The following is a 16,124-nucleotide window of genomic DNA, read 5'->3' as shown; positions in this document are numbered from 1 at the left end:
TTTAAAAGGTAAGGGGAGAAAGTAACTTGCAAGAGTCTATCTGTGGGCACCACTCTTGCTAGAAGCTGTTTACCTGTGGAGAAGGAAATTGACTGAGGTCACATGGTCTTAGTCAATTTCATTCACAGTAGGTGCTTTAAGACAGCAAAGCACCTCAGCTCAGAAATAGCACTACCAACTTACAGAGTAAACTTGAAAGCAAGTAGATGGCTAGAATGGGGTTGGGGGTGGGGAAAGTAGAATGAAAACTGCCTTTTAAAAGAACAGGTTTGGCATTTTTAAAAAATGGAAGATAGATAAGAGTTATGACCAATTTTTACCTTCAATTTGGTAACTGACATTACTTCACTGATTATACAGCCTACCTAAATTTATTGTCAGTTATACACCAATTTTTTCTCATGCTGAGTTTTAAAATTTGTTCCATAATTTAAAATTTCTTAAAATTTTTTGTGATGCTGGATCTAACACATGGCTTCATTCATTCTAGGCAAGCATCTACCACAGAACTACAATCCTAGCTCTGTCATATAGCTCTTAAACTGGAGCCAACCAGGTTGAGTTTGAGAGCCACCATATTAATGCAATATACAGTTAAGCATAAAGTACCTGCATTATAAAAATTTTAATTTCAAGCTTTTACTTTTTCCTTCTTTCTAGAACTTCCACAACTTGGGAAAAGAGATTTTACTAAGAGCCTCAGACATGAGATTAACTGTAATGATACAGAAAGTAAATCATCTCTTTCTTTTTTTGGTACCGGGGATCGAACCTGGGACCTTGCGCTTGCGAGGCAGGTGCCAGAACCACTGAGCTAAATCCTGGGCCCCAATCATCTCATTTTTTAAGTAGTAGCAAAGCCTAAAGATGACCTCGATATCAGAATAGGATTCTCATCTTCACTTATATACCTCAATCTGTAACAAAAAGGACCACAAAACCGAAGAAGATAATCTAGTACCTTCATATATAATCAATAAACTTCATATAAATGTCACATAAACTTCACATAAACTTCAATGAACTCAAGGAATCAATGAATACTTGCTAGCTTGCAAATAAACAAACATAGGGTCTTATAAATTAACATTTAAGTATATTCTACAGAAAAATTTAAAAGGTAGTAGCAGTGCTGACATGGACATACCCATTAGAGGCTCAGTTCAGGTCACCCGTTCTGTCACTTTCTTTTTCTGCCAATTAAGGTAAGAAAAACTCTAACAATAGGGAAGACTACCACTGCTAATTCATTATTGTGAGACTATCACTACAGCTGATTATTATCCTGATGTGGCAATATCAATAAATAAGATAACCAAACAATGATCTCCTTTAATGAAGTATTTTTCAAACTACAGTCTAAACCAATAAATTTAGTGTGTCATGGCTAACATCTGAGGAATGAAGGTACTGTTTTATAAAACTTTTGTTTCAGTTACAGTTTTGCAGCTATTTGCACTGGATTATAATATACCTTGAACTACTTTCTGTAGGTAACTATCATAAAAGCATGAAAGTTGCTGCTTCATGGCAGCATGAGAGAGACAGCACATCTTAGAATCAGCTAGACATGGTTTAGGATCATGGCTACTAGTTGTGTGACCCTTGATAAACTATATATTCAGATTATGCTTCTTCATGCATAAATAACCAATACTTTATTTTCAAGGTTTTGGTAAGAGGTAATATAAAGTGCTACATGCTATGCCTGATATGTACTCTTTGCTATTATAGTTTTCAGTCATCAATTTGAACATGAACTTTGGAGAACTGTTACAAATGAATAATTCAAATAATATATTTAAAAGATGCTGATAGGGTCAATTTCGCTCATAGTATTCAGAGGGATACAGAGAACACAAAAATCACAGTATATGTTTGTATCTACATAGTGATATAAACAATTCAAGAAGGCTATAAAGAAGAATCTATAATGGTTTCATTTCTGGACCTAAAAGCAAATGATGATCAGGATATTGTCATATCAAAAACAAGGATTTACATTAATCATTCTTTTTTTTTTGCGGTACCAGGGATCGAACTCAGGACCTTGTGCTTGCAAGGCAGGCGTGGTGTCACTGAGCTAAATCCCTGGCCTGAGATTAATCATTCTTTTCCATACAAATTACATCACTAGTTATACTGCAGCATTAACACTTGAAAATAACATTTTTCCAGTAGCTGCTTTCAGAATAAAAGCATGAAAATAAACATCTCAAGTAGGCAAAATCATCCTCCTAAGTAGGTAATAGCAATTAATTTCTTCACCAAATATTGAGTACTTACTACATGCCAGACACTTCAAGCTAGACATCATAGTAAGGAATAGTCCCTATGCTTACGGAAAATTTGGCAAAGAAGCTGAAGTATAATGATGCTAAAAGCCTTGCCCTGAATAATTTCAAGCTGAAAAGAGTAGTTTATCTTGTACTTGTGGGTCATCAGCTTATTTAACAAATTATAGTTTTTATTTGTAAAATTACAAATAAAAATTAAAATAAAAATGGAAAAATAAATTTTTGAAAAATGTTAGTTTTATATTGCACCAGTTACATATTCAAATTAATTCAAAGGAAATAAGTTACATGTTCACATTTTAAAATTTATAAGCACCTTAAAAGTAAGCAATTAAAATGAGAATTTCAAGTAGGACAAAGTCACATGTGTATGTACAAACACATATATAGAATTTCTGAAAAAATACATTCTTAGAAAGTAGGATATATTTATTAGAAACAAAGTGTAAATTACTAATGCATAGTAGTGGCACATCCATTTTCTCTTTATTTCATTTAGTACTTTCTAAATTCTCTATGTATACTACTATAATAATTAGAAAATATAATTTAAAAATATGAACTTTTTCACTTAACTACAATTATAGCTATATTTTAATAGGTATTACCCAAAATAGCTTCAGAGTGCTTTACATTTCAAACACCTAAAATGCAATCTCCACATTATCTCCATATCTCCATAATGCAATCTCCATATTATCAGATAAAAAATGAGTCATTGTGCCCTCATTTTGGCTGTTTTGCTTACTCTGAGTTAATGTATCTAATAATATAGCTCCAAAAAGGTAGATATTATAATACTAAAATTAATGTACTAGTTAATGAAATGTTTTCTGGAAGTTATGGAATCCTACAGATCTATACTTATAATTCAAAACTATTTTTTCTTTTTAAAAATTTGCCTATGTCTCAAACAAGTTTACCACCAATGGCTTTTTTTCCCTGTTAGGATGAGGATTTTGTACTTACAAAAGCTATTTTAGCAACCACTGGAGCAGTAGGAATGAAAAAATTGTTTCCACAGAAATGAGCATTTATATAGTAAATTAAAAAATTTCTGGATAAAAATGTTACCCTAACTTCCTCAAAAATTTCAAAACATTGCATGTCTGATAATGTCAACTCCTTTTGGGAAAAAGATAAAGGAAATGTATGATATTTATTTCATTTGAGAACTGAAAAAGGAAAGTTGTTAAAAGAGTTATGTGATAGGGGGCCGGGCATTTAGCTCAGTGGTTCTGCTGCCTGCCTCACAAACGCAAGATCCCAAGTTCAATCCCCAGTACCAAAAAAAAAAAAAAAGGGTACTTGATGACCTACTATTAGGTAAAAAGGTAAATTGTTATAATTCTAATTTTCTTTTGAAATAAACAAAAATATAAAAATTTAAACCTTTTCTTTGGTAATAGCTAGGGTTTTAAGGAGACACTTACCCCCACCTCTTTGCTTACCTGTATTTCTTGGCTTTCTATAATGAATGCAGTATTACTTTTGTTTCTCCTCAGCAAAGAAACATAGCAATTTAACTGCAATTCTAAAGATATATTAATTTAACATTTGATAAAGTTTCTATACTTGATTTTCTGTAATTAAGTAGGAACAGATTTCCCTTGACAAACAGGAAAAAAAGTTCCTTATGCAGAGACTATTAAAAAGATAATTTATTTTGGGCCCACAATACCTTATCCATAATTCCAAAATTCTCAACAGCTCTAAAATCCATAACTCATTTGGTGGTAAACCCTGAGATGATCAGATAAAGTTAAATCATTATTTTTCTCATTTAGCATATTTTTATCTTTTGCTGCCAAAATATTAACGCCCAAGATACTGCTGAAATGTTTATCTGTAATATAAATATCACTTTTCTAAAATCTGAAAAATTCCAAATTCTAATATACAGGTAGCCTCAAAAGAGATTGTGGACCTATATTAGAGATCTCATGTAAACTTATGTATGACATAAATTCATTAGCCTCATTGGTTTAAAAAAATTATCATATTACTTTATGGTTGAATTATTAGTTATTTATCAGTACTTAAAAAATTAATCCTCAATTTAAAAATAGTAACTGTTTCTGGTTTAAGAACCAAAGGACTTCACATTCAATATAATGTCTGTGCATACTTCATCTAATTACACAGATTAAAGGATACTAAATAATCTACATGGTAGAAACCTTAGATCATAAGAGAGGAAGTTTAATAATTAGATCTAGATTTGTTCATTAGTACAAATAATGACAGCATATCAGAATGTATTATGCTCTACAGAAAATAATTTACATGACTTTCTTTACTGTAGGACAATCTCTCCTGGGAAGAATTATACTCAATGACAGGAATAGAGCATTCTTAACCTTTTCTATTTCTAAAGAAATTACATATCAGTGACAACATAAAGACTGAAAGATTTAAATTTATGTCAACCAAAAAACCAAACACACAGCTTTAAATTGTTAGCTTTTAAAAGAAAAGGTTTAAATATTCTTGAAAACAAAGATATAAATATAGAAACCATAGAGGATTAATTTTATTTATATTATTTCCCCAAGAAAATATGCCCAAAATAAAGACAAAAGAGAAAGAAAGAAAGAAAGAGAGAGGGGCAGGGAAGAGGAGAGGAAGAGAGAGAGGAGAGAGGGAGAGAAGGAGGGAGGGAGAGGGAGGGAGGGAGGGAGGGGGGGGAGAGGGAGAGGGAGAGGGAGAGGGAGAGGGGGAGAGAGAGAGAGAGAGAGAGAGAGAGAGAGAGAGAGCGAGCCCAAAGACTCTACTTACTTAATATGGGGTCTTAGTGACAATCATATTAAGGATAGTTACCTTCTTTGGGTTGAGCCATAACTGGAGTCTGAGTTTCCTTGGTATATGTGACAATTTCTCGAGGAGGAAAATCAACTTGTGTAATTTTGGCCATTCCAAGCTTAATAGGTCCCCGTCTAAATTAAGTGAATACAAATGTTCTTAAATACAACAAATGATATAATTTAACTATGTCAAACCTTGTTATTTTTGAAAATTAAGAATTAAACATTCATGTATATCTAACATTGTAATTTAAACCTGTTTTATTCAAGAAATTTTAGATGAACAATAAGTTAGCTTTAACAAAAGAATCAGAAGGTAGCAAAAACGTATTTCTGAATCATCTGGGGTATTTATTGTTCACTCTAGTGTATGTGCTGCCAAAGTGATCACTTATTTTTTACTTTAAAAAGGTAAATAATTTCATTTCTGAGAACAAAAGTGTGGGTCATAATAGAATAAGAGGACAGAAATTTCAGAGTAGATTGTGGAATAAGGTTAGTTACAAGAACTGTTTTTAGCTGAGATATGACTCTAGATTTTAGATACATGGATCTTGGACCATATTTAATTCTATTCACCATTAAAAGACTCTAAGACTGAAAACTGGGCTTCTGTTGAGAGCCTTTATTTTACTTATGTGTGGCAGAAACTGAGAAGCCCCTGTTAATCTGAATTTCAAAATGAAATGTTTAAAACTTTTAAATCTCTAATCTCTACAAACTTAATACTGTCCTTGATTCACAGCAGACAAACTAAGATCCAGATATTCTAACATTAAAGCAATAGATCTTCTGAATATAACAGAGCTACTAAAGTTATTTCGGTTTTAATAAGATGGAAGAAATACATTATTTTTTGATAGAAGACAAGAGTTTCAGCTGGGGAAAATAGATCAAAAGAAAAATATCTTTTATTAGCTACCTGGGGGCTTTTTACTTATTATATTAGATATTTAAATTATAAACTAAAGTATGCTCCCAAACTGCCAAAATTCTCAATTATATAATGTTTTAAAAAGGCTATCCAATAAAGATTGCAACATTGTTGCAATTTCCAGAATATATATATATATATATATATATATATATATATATATATATATATATATATCACTGGTAATATACTTTTTTTTGGTAATATACTTTTTAACAAATATATACAAACATTTGTCTAATTTTATTTATAGCTAAATTCAAATCCTGTACAAAAGAATGTAAAGGAATTAGTAATTTTAAAAATTAACTAGCTCCAACATCCCTAATATGGGCCATAAGAAAATTTAAATGTGTTTTCTACTTTAAGAATATTAGCCTTTAAAGAAAAAAAAGTCTAAGCAAAGAATTAAATGGAAATTTTAAGTGCATTTCAAATAATATAGACTATTCTGAAAAATATTTGAACTTTATTTGAAGAACTTTATTTGAAATAAAGAACTTTAAATTCTGACTTTTTAAGATGTAAACTATATAAAAAGCCAATCACTCACATATCTGGAGAAAATTATCAAGCCAACAGTATTAAGAACAAGTTACCAACTTGAATGCATATATATAGTATAATAATAAAAAACCCACAATATTAAAACACATAAAATATTCCAAGAGTCTGAAAGAGGAGGAGAGTAAAAAGGTAATACCTCACTTATCTAAAAGCCACTTTTATTGAAAACAAGTAAATAACGGGAGGGGAGAGGGAGAAGCCTCAGGATACTCAATAGTGAGGCCTTCTCATTAGTGTGGATGATGCTCATGTATTTTTCTTATATGCCTTCATTCAAGACTTATTTACTCTTGCTTTTTGGATACAAAAAGTTACGGCTGGGGCCGGGGATTTAGCTCAGTGGTTCCGCCGCCCAAGCGGAAGGATCCAAGTTCGATCCCCGGTACCAAAAAAAAAAAAAAAAAAAAAGTTACAGCTACACAGTTTAGAAGCTGCAGATTGTTAGAGGAAAGGAGCTACCTGAGGCAGGCACGAACTTAGCAGCAAGTATTTAGTATTTGCATTCGAACCCAGAATAAATAAATAAATAAGCAAATAAATAAATACTGTAGAGACCAACATCTCTGTTACTCTAAAAACTTTAGACTCATAAATGAATTTTACACTTGATCTTAGCCAAAAGGCCGAGAAGCAATCATCATAAATGAATTTTAACACAGGAAAATTAATTCTTATATTAAGTAATTCAGAGAAGTTTCAATTACATATACACCGTATGTTAGAAAAAGACTGGGAAAATTTTAGTTCATCTTGGGAAAATTTATGTCAAATAATACAGAAATAATAGAAAGAATTTTGGCACCTAAATGAGTAGGCTCATGGTACCTAGAAAATCACATACATAGAATATTTTTTCACTAATGATACAGGATAAATGAGGTGTAAAAATAGAACTCTTGTTCTAATTATAAACTACAATATTAGAAACAAGCCAAGTAAAAAGGACGATTTCACAAAGAATCAAATTAATTATAAAAGAGGGAAGGTAATAAATCTATTCAATACCCCAAATCGGAATCTGAGTGAAGCTGAAGAACTGATGGATCTGTATCCCAATGCAGCGTCCTAAATGGTTGTAGGACAGCCATGAAGCATTAGTAAAAAAGGCCATAAGTTAGTCAAGCAAATACATTCATACTATAGCTAAAGCTAAAGTACTGTTCACAATTAAAAAAACACATATTCTGGTTAGTACAAAAAAAGGAAGGGGAAGAGGGAGAGGGAGGGGCAAGAAAGACATAAACTAGGTATCACTCAGTGTTCTAGTGCAGCAATAATATGGTTAATAATAATAATTTGGTTAAAGATGCCAGAATAGTTGAAAAAATTTTCAGATTATGGGAAACTAATACTATGTACTAATGAACAAGAACAGCTAGTGCAGATAACAACCCATATATTAATTGTTAATTAATAAGCTAGGCTATAAAATAGCTAGAATTTTGGGATTCCCAATAAAAAAAATTAGTAAAAACATTTCAGTTAACATAGTCTAATCTTGCTCAAAGCATTAAATGTGTGCAGGAAATTGTCATATTGGTAAAGGAAATGAGTCAACACATAAGCCTTTCGGTAAGAAAACCAAAGACTATCCCACTGGGACACAAAATAGCTAAAGTTTCCAAAATGTGACCCTGCTGTAATTTATGGGTTAAGCACTGCCTAGGGCTTATATGTCATCTGCTTTAGAAAACAACTGAAGATTTTTGGTCTCCAGAAAAAAAATAATTTTTTTTCCCTGGAAGAATATTTTATGTTCAAAGGTTCTACATAATTTTGGGACAATATCAATCCTAAATGTATATATTCAGTGACATGTTAGCATTTCCTCTTGGGTAAATATTTTACACAGGATCTTTTACACTTAAGCTAAATCTGGTCATTACTAGAACAAAAGGCAATTTATCATATTTGCATTTCTTACAGGTTAGCAATATTGTATAATGTTCATGGTTCCCATAAAAAAGTGTAATATTGTACTTAGTACTACCAATTTTGTCAAATATATTTGTTTTTCACAGAAGTTATAATACACAACTAACTTTAATTGCTACAGTATTTTAATACAAGTAATTTGTCTACTTTACCTGCCTATAAATTTATCAATAAAGCAATGAGATGGAAAGAGCTAGAGAAACCCTTCACTTAAAAAATATTAAAAAGATCTTAGAATTTAAACATGGTTGTACATATGCAATGAAAAAAAAAGCCACAGTGAAGACCTACTTTGTATTAAGCAATGAACAGCAACAAACTTAGGCTTTGTTAAACCAAAAAGAGTTCTATGAGATGGTCTCCAAGGAATGTTTGGTCAGTAGCCTTTACATTATATAAAGCTCTAGTTATTATCTATAACATAAAGCTCCTTGTTGAGAATGTCATTTCAGTCTAAGACCAAGTAAAACTTTACTTCAAAATCGAGCCAGTATTAAAATGCATTGATTATACACATCATCTTCAGTCATATAAAGTACAATTCCAATATAACCCAAAAACGTTAGTAACAAATTGATCAAAAATGGGAAAAGAACAAGTATGGTTTACCCAACTGACTGTCACCTAAATTTCAGAACAGAAGTGATTGAAAAAATGAACTAGAAACTCAATGGAATGCAATTTCCTAATCTGTAAAGTTAGAGAAATATCTCTTCTTACGGCCTTTTATATTTAGTCATAAATTGCCACCAGTTCCAACAGAAATTTTTGGCAATTATAAAGAATTAAGACATGTGTAGGTATCATATTTTGTAATGTATAATCCATCTTTTCTTTTTCTTTTGAAATGTATAATCCATCTTTTAATGTATAATGAAATGCATAATCCATTTCTTTTAATGTATAATCCATCTTTTTCTTTTGAGTGTACTAATCTTAGTCTGTCTTGGACAACTAACAAGAGTTGAGGGTACAGGTGCTTACATGTTACATATCTTCATGCATTTTCCTGCAATATTTCCTCTTATTGTTTTTATTCTTTCATTGTTTTCATTCTTTTTTATTCTCAGACCTTACTATTCTTTTTAAATGTCATGTATTTAGAAATGCATTATTTTACAATCAATCTACAATATTTTTTTCCCAATTATGGAATCTGGAGATGATTCAGCAGATTTCATAGTTTTCTAATATTTTTATGTGTAAAATGAATACACTGTGCCCTTTTGAAAATTTATGTTTCAAAATTAGTCAATGCTCTCACTAGAGACAATATATGTATTGAGAATTAGACGGGGGAGAGAAAGTAAAAAGAATTAAGATGTTACATACATGTACTAACTCCCCACAATGAATGTAATCATTATATCCTGCAAACATGTACTAATAAAAATAAATGTTAAAAAAGATTTAAGATATAAGATCATCTCATTCAAAAAAAGGATTTTTGTTACACTCAGAAAAAGCTAATTTTCTGTTCATTCTCTAAGAATAAATACCTCTAAAGATACTAAACTACTTATTTCCTTGCTAAAAGAATCTATACATTCAACATAACTTAGCATACTATCCTTACAACTTTTCAGTAAGTGAATATGCTTAAATTAATAACATTCAGCACTAGAATGCATGTTCTGTGAAAGCAGAGCCATAAAAATTTTATTTTCTGTGGTAATCTATAGTATTTAACACAAAGTTGGCATTTTGATGAATATTTGTTCTATACACAAGTATTTTTCTTATCAGTATTTATTCCCTGTATCAGTTTATATTCTAAAGGGACTCTGATAATCTCTAGGTTGTCCATGAAACTCAGGACATGTTTTAATTCGTATTAATTTTAAAAACTGGGTAGTTACATAGTACTTTTGAAAGCAAACTTGCTTCCAGTGCATTAAAATAATCTTTCTATTCCTATTCAAAATCAGAAATGAGTACACACATTATATATAGTATCTACATAAAATAACAATATAAAATAAATTTAATAAATATAGTATTTTTTTAATCTTGGGAAATACTTTGCTATGATAATGTTTGTTGTAGAAGAAAAAACTCTTCATTTGAAAATATCAGTTGCTTATTAGGTATTTAAAGGAATACTAACATTTGTGGGGACATTTTTTCTGGTGCTGGGGACAGAAGCCAGGGCCTTGAACGTGATAGCCAAGCACTGTACCTCTGGGCTATACTCTTGACCTCTGAATACTGACACAATCGCACAAAAAACACGTAAGTGATTTAGGTTAGTCTTCAGAATACATAATATTTAAAAAGTAATATTATTTTTAAAAAGAAAGTTTTGATTTTTTCTTGAATGAAAGAGTTATGTCATTGTCTCCAAAAGTTATGACAAGATCTGTAACTTTTGGAAAGCACATCTCAAATTCAAACTAGCAAGCTTTATGTGCCTTTTACTTGTTAATGATAACCAGATTATTCAATAACTCATTTAAGTATTGTCTTATGGATCAATCAGCCTCTTTGCTTCTTTTTTCTTGCCCTCACATCTAGTCATTACTTACTTCATCTTCAATCAGAGGGACTCAAGCCCAAAAATGTAAAACATCTAATAACTTATTGTTATTAAAAAGGCACATTAAAGAGATTTTCCTAGAGAAGATACTTAACTTCCAGGCCCAAAATAGGGGCTTTGAGTCCGCTGTGGATTTTGACTAGTTGTGTTTAATTTTAGCTCTCATCAGAAGTTAAAAAGCATAATGCTATTAAAGACTTGCTATTATCTTGTGTGTCTGTGTATGCATGTACGCATAGAACATAGTGAAATATGTAGTAATATTTTTTCTCATATGATCTTTGGAAGAAAACTGAAATCTTACTGAACTTTTGAAAACCAAGCCCAACATGTATGCAAGACCCTAAAACAAACACGAAATAGTTTTACAAGGAATGCAAGTTCAACATAACTTGGCAGTAAAACACTCTCAATCAATATTTCCTTGGCAGTTTCCTTATTCTTGATATTTTATGCATTACTTTCTGCCTCATTTAACAGAACTATTTAAGAGAATAGAATTAAACTATTAAATGAACTATTTAGATTTTTAATTACTGGGCAGAGAACAAAGATTTTACACTATTCATAACCAAACATTCACATAATAGTCAATATAAGGCTGCTTAAACAGAAAAAAATATAAATGCACTAACACCTCTATTTTTAATATAAAACAATTATCATAAAATTAGTTAACAATTTTAGTACTAAAGTATGATAGTTAAAATATTGTTTAAAAATGTCCCCCAAAATTTACAAGAGAGAATTTCCTATGCTGTTTACATTTTTAAATCTTAGGACTATGGGGGCAAAGGTGTAGCTCAGCAGCGCCACACCTGCCTGGCAAGTGCAAGGTCCTGAGTATGATACCTGGTATTGGAAAAAAAAAAAAAAATCTAATTATTTAGAATCCCCTTAAGGCATTGGCAGTATTTGGAAACTGAATACATTTTACCTTAAACTAGTAAAAGAAAATTACTGTACCTCGATCCCACGGCACCATCTCCAGAGTCTTGGCTTCCAGCTTCGCTTGGTGTGCTCACAGATTTGGAGGATGGAGACATAGGAGGAGGGACTAAATAGTGAAATAGACAGGTATCCGCTGTTACTACACGGAGAGGTTGCTCAGCTTATGACGTTTCAAAAATAATTTAACATGAAATAATTGAAAAAGGAAAAAGTAATGGCAAACCAAAAAAATAAAATATATGAATGAAAATGAACAGTAGAAAAGAAAGGGGAAAAGACAAAGTTAACAATGCATGCTGAAGATTCATGCAATTTCTCTGGCAAAATGCATTTGGGCTTTATATTTTTAGAAAAAGGGTAACAGTATGGAAGGATGCATCTTCATCTCATCCATCACCAAATGTGGCCACTAATTTTCAAAGGAGAGCATTCCTACTCCTCTTTCTAACTTCCCACTTTGAAGACCACCAGATTATATTATTTACAATTGTGGCCAAAATTAAAACCCTGAAATATACTTTATCAAGTCATTTAATAACTGGTTTTCTAAGATTTTAAATGTTATTTTTTTGCCTAACAATTTTTTTTCCAAAAATTGATATTGAAAATTATTTCATCCTGCCCACCATAAAAGGGCAGTTTAGAGAAATGAATGCAAGGAATGGCTCCTTTAAAATATCTATTAGTTTCCAGCAATTTGGATGAAAAATGCGAACAGGCCATAAAACAGCATGCCTTCTAGACATGATGCATAATATAAAGTGATGCATGCAAATTAAGGCAAGATTTATGGTAATTTCCTTACCCCAGTATTCAGAAAAAACTGAAGTGTACAGACAAAGATACAGACACCCAAAATATTCTTAATCCCCTCTTATAGAAAAATACACAGGTTCACAGTATATAAATAGCAAATGCTTTCTCCTGAACTGTCACCTTTTAACATTATATAACCGCAATGAACATGCACACTTCATGCTATCACATTTGGAAAACTTTTTGATTACCATTGCAGAGAGTATAGGAGGATCATCACTGCCATCTTCTGGTTAAATTTTATCATACATTTCCCTAATCCCAAGTATCTTTTTAAAATAATTTTTCAATGTACAATATTAAGTAACTTAATACATTTTATGTTGAAATGAAAGCCCTTCTTTTAATAGTCTTCTGAAGGGAAGGGAAGTTCCTAGTTATATAAGAACTAAAGAAATACGCATCGACTTAAAATTCTAGTTGTGGAATAGTCACATTCATTGAACTCTAAAAATCATTTAAGGAATTAAATACTTACACATGCTGTAATAAAAACAAAGAGCCTGGTAATCTAACAAAATGTACAAATGTAGTTTGATGAATTCTATCTTAAACACAGGTATAAACTCATCCTTTATTTTCTCAATAGTAAATTCTATTGGTAAACAGTAAGAGTAGATGAACAAAAATCATAGGTAGAATATTTATTCCCTGAGATAGGGGGTTCATTCTTACATTATCTTTAAATTTTCTATATTTGTCATCACATTTCAAAGGATAATAAAAATGTTTCTAATGTTGATTAAATCTATCAGAAACAATTACAATGTTAACTACAGATAGTTTCATATAGTTCATATGTGGATATAGTACTGTGCTAGGTGCTATATATGTGATTCAAAGTAGCTAAAAAGGACTTGTATCTAAAATAAAAGAATATTAATGTTCTCTATCTTCTCTAAGGTTATATTTCTTCATCTTTTCATTCATCTCTCACTGTAAGGCTTCCCCTAGGCCAAGTCCAAACTGATATAGAAGTAAAGAGTAATATCTACTAGTTGCTTGAGTGCTGTAAACATATATGTTTATTATAGTGTGGTACCATAATGTTTTCATATTAAAGATTTTCAAAGAAGAAATTGTTTTCTTTAAATTACAAACTCATACTTAGAAAAATAATTTTTCCAAGTATATAATTAGAGAAATTAGAAAAAGTAAAATTCCTATCAACCTACTTATTTGTGACTACAGAATCCTTTTCCTGTTTAATATGCTTGTTTAAAGTATCAATCATCCATTCATCAAGTTCAACAGAAATTTACTTCGTTAAGGCTGCATTTAAAAAAAAAAGTTAACCAAATTCTTTATAGAAACGGGCCATATAGTATTGTACATATATATAGATACATTAACCCAGCCAGTTCTGAAATAAAATTTTCAGAAAAAAAGAATAAATCAAAAGGGTGAGGGTACCAAATTATCATAGTTTCTCAGCCAAAACAAGGGAAAATAAATCATCATGACTTTAAATTTGTATTAAAAATAAAAAACAATCTCGTCCCAGAACTATAGTGTTTGTGTTGAAAGACAGTTTAAAGCCAGCTGATGGCTTTAAAGGCATCTTCATAAAAAAACTCTTAGCTATCATCTAGCTCACCAACTTCATCTTGTAACAGTAAGTAATGTGTATACCACAGAAGAGACAAATCTAGCAAAAGAAAATTTCTATCATTGTAAAAGGAGAAATTCTCACAGAAAGAAAAAAAGGGAATGGTAGTGCTATTTGGTAACCACATTTTACCCAGTTAGTCTAAAAAAAAAAAAATCAAAGACTACAGTAATTATGCCATAAGATGATACCCACTATACTCTCAGACTTCAACATACCCCTGAAAATAAATAAAAGCATGAATTCGAGGTGGTAAAAGAAAAACAAAACCAAGAATAAATAAATAAATAAATAAGAAAACCCCCCAAAACTGAAATCACAGGCTCTCAAATCTAAGAAAATTCACTTCTGGAATTCATTTTTAAGGACAGTTTTGAGTTCAATGTACTTTGAAAATAACACAAACCATTAATAAGTAGTTTTTGCCATGATTTGCTTAGTAAGAACAGAGATTCAGGGCTGTAGTTTTAGCTCAGTGGTTCCGTCGCCTGCCTCTCAAGCGCAAGGACCCAAGTTCGATCCCTGGTATCAAAAAAAAAAAAAAAAAAAAAAAAAAACCCCAGAGATTTAACCAGATTATCTTTACTGTGTATAAAATAGCCTAAAACAGATTTGACACAAAATAAAGGAACTGACATAAACTTATGAGTATGTGAATGAATTTAAGCCTCTCAGAAGTTTAGAGCAAAGACATCACTTATATCCTTGAGAACCAAGGGAGAAATTTGAATGGGGAAAAAAAAAACCCCAAAACTGTATCATGGCGTTCACTGATCATGTAAACAATATTGAAATACTGTCACTCTTTAATTCTTTAGGATAAAAAGCCACTGAAGGACCCAGGATTTAGTTCAGTGGCACCCCTAAGTTCGATCCCCAGTACTGGAAAAAAAAAAAAGCCAATTCAGATGACTTTTCCAGCCAGTTAAAGACCTTGGTCTTCAAGGATATGAAATTCATATTGCTGTCTTTTGGCACATAAAGAAACAATAAGAATGTTTTTAAACTGTAAAGAACCTGAGAATGCACCTAGATTTAGAATTAGCATTAAGCCTGAATCACACAGAACTACACATGATTCTCGAGGATGAAGGATGGTGTACACTCCCAGTTATTTTTCAAGTAGAAGAAAATCTCTGGGAAAAAGGGCCTTTTGCCAGGAAAAAGCCATAGAAAAGGTAAACAGCCAAGGAACATGAATGTAAGGAGTGCAAGCACTGGTAGAAGAAAGTGAAATGGAAGAAGCGAGCCTAGAATAACCCAAAGTTGTGAGGTCTCTTCTAGCTTATCAATGATACCCAGTACTCAAGTGCAGCCCACATTACAATTTATGCCTCCTTGTGGATATAAGTGCTCCTAGCCTAGAAAATTATTTAAATAATTTTTTGTGGTACCTTACTTTTATCCTTCTGAAAGATGTAGCTTTAAATATTAATTCTTTTGAAATACTAAGTTCTCCCTTTCCTTATGCCCCTTCTGATAATGAAGATTAAATATTCTCTTTAATGTGATTCAGAGCATTAATTTTTCAAAATAAATAAATAAATGCTTATAATATTAAAATACTATTAGGAACCAAAATTCCTTTTCAAGGAACAATTTGAATTATAAATACTGAACAATAATACTAAAGGTTTAGGCATATGTTTAAGGATTATGAAATGTATTTAGCCTA

At 31.3% G+C, this 16,124-nt stretch overlaps 1 protein-coding gene across 10 annotated transcripts in view; it reads right to left on the bottom strand.

The window, feature by feature from the left end:
• Dync1i2 (dynein cytoplasmic 1 intermediate chain 2) overlaps positions 1–16,124 on the bottom strand; it is a 61,617-nt gene that overhangs the window by 24,338 nt on the left and 21,155 nt on the right. For 6 of the 10 annotated variants that reach the window (XM_021238565.2, XM_087196463.1, XM_021238564.2 and 3 more), the window contains exons 4-6: positions 12,040–12,130; positions 7,608–7,667; positions 5,118–5,233 (exon numbers count right to left, since the gene is read on the bottom strand). In XM_021238565.2, the coding sequence (XP_021094224.1) occupies positions 5,118–5,233; positions 7,608–7,667; positions 12,040–12,130 (267 nt within the window). The remainder of the gene's footprint in view (positions 1–5,117; positions 5,234–7,607; positions 7,668–12,039; positions 12,131–16,124) is intronic. The other 4 variants (XM_087196498.1, XM_021238568.2, XM_021238569.2 and 1 more) reach the window with 1 other exon arrangement.

The sequence above is a fragment of the Heterocephalus glaber genome, unplaced genomic scaffold, assembly GCF_053883595.1.
Source record: "Heterocephalus glaber isolate CG9 unplaced genomic scaffold, H.glaber_assembly_v1.0 deba00000347, whole genome shotgun sequence".
Classification (NCBI taxonomy): Eukaryota; Metazoa; Chordata; class Mammalia; order Rodentia; family Bathyergidae; genus Heterocephalus; species Heterocephalus glaber.
Note: the sequence above shows the minus strand (reverse complement) of the source record. Positions and strands in the feature narration are given on the sequence as shown.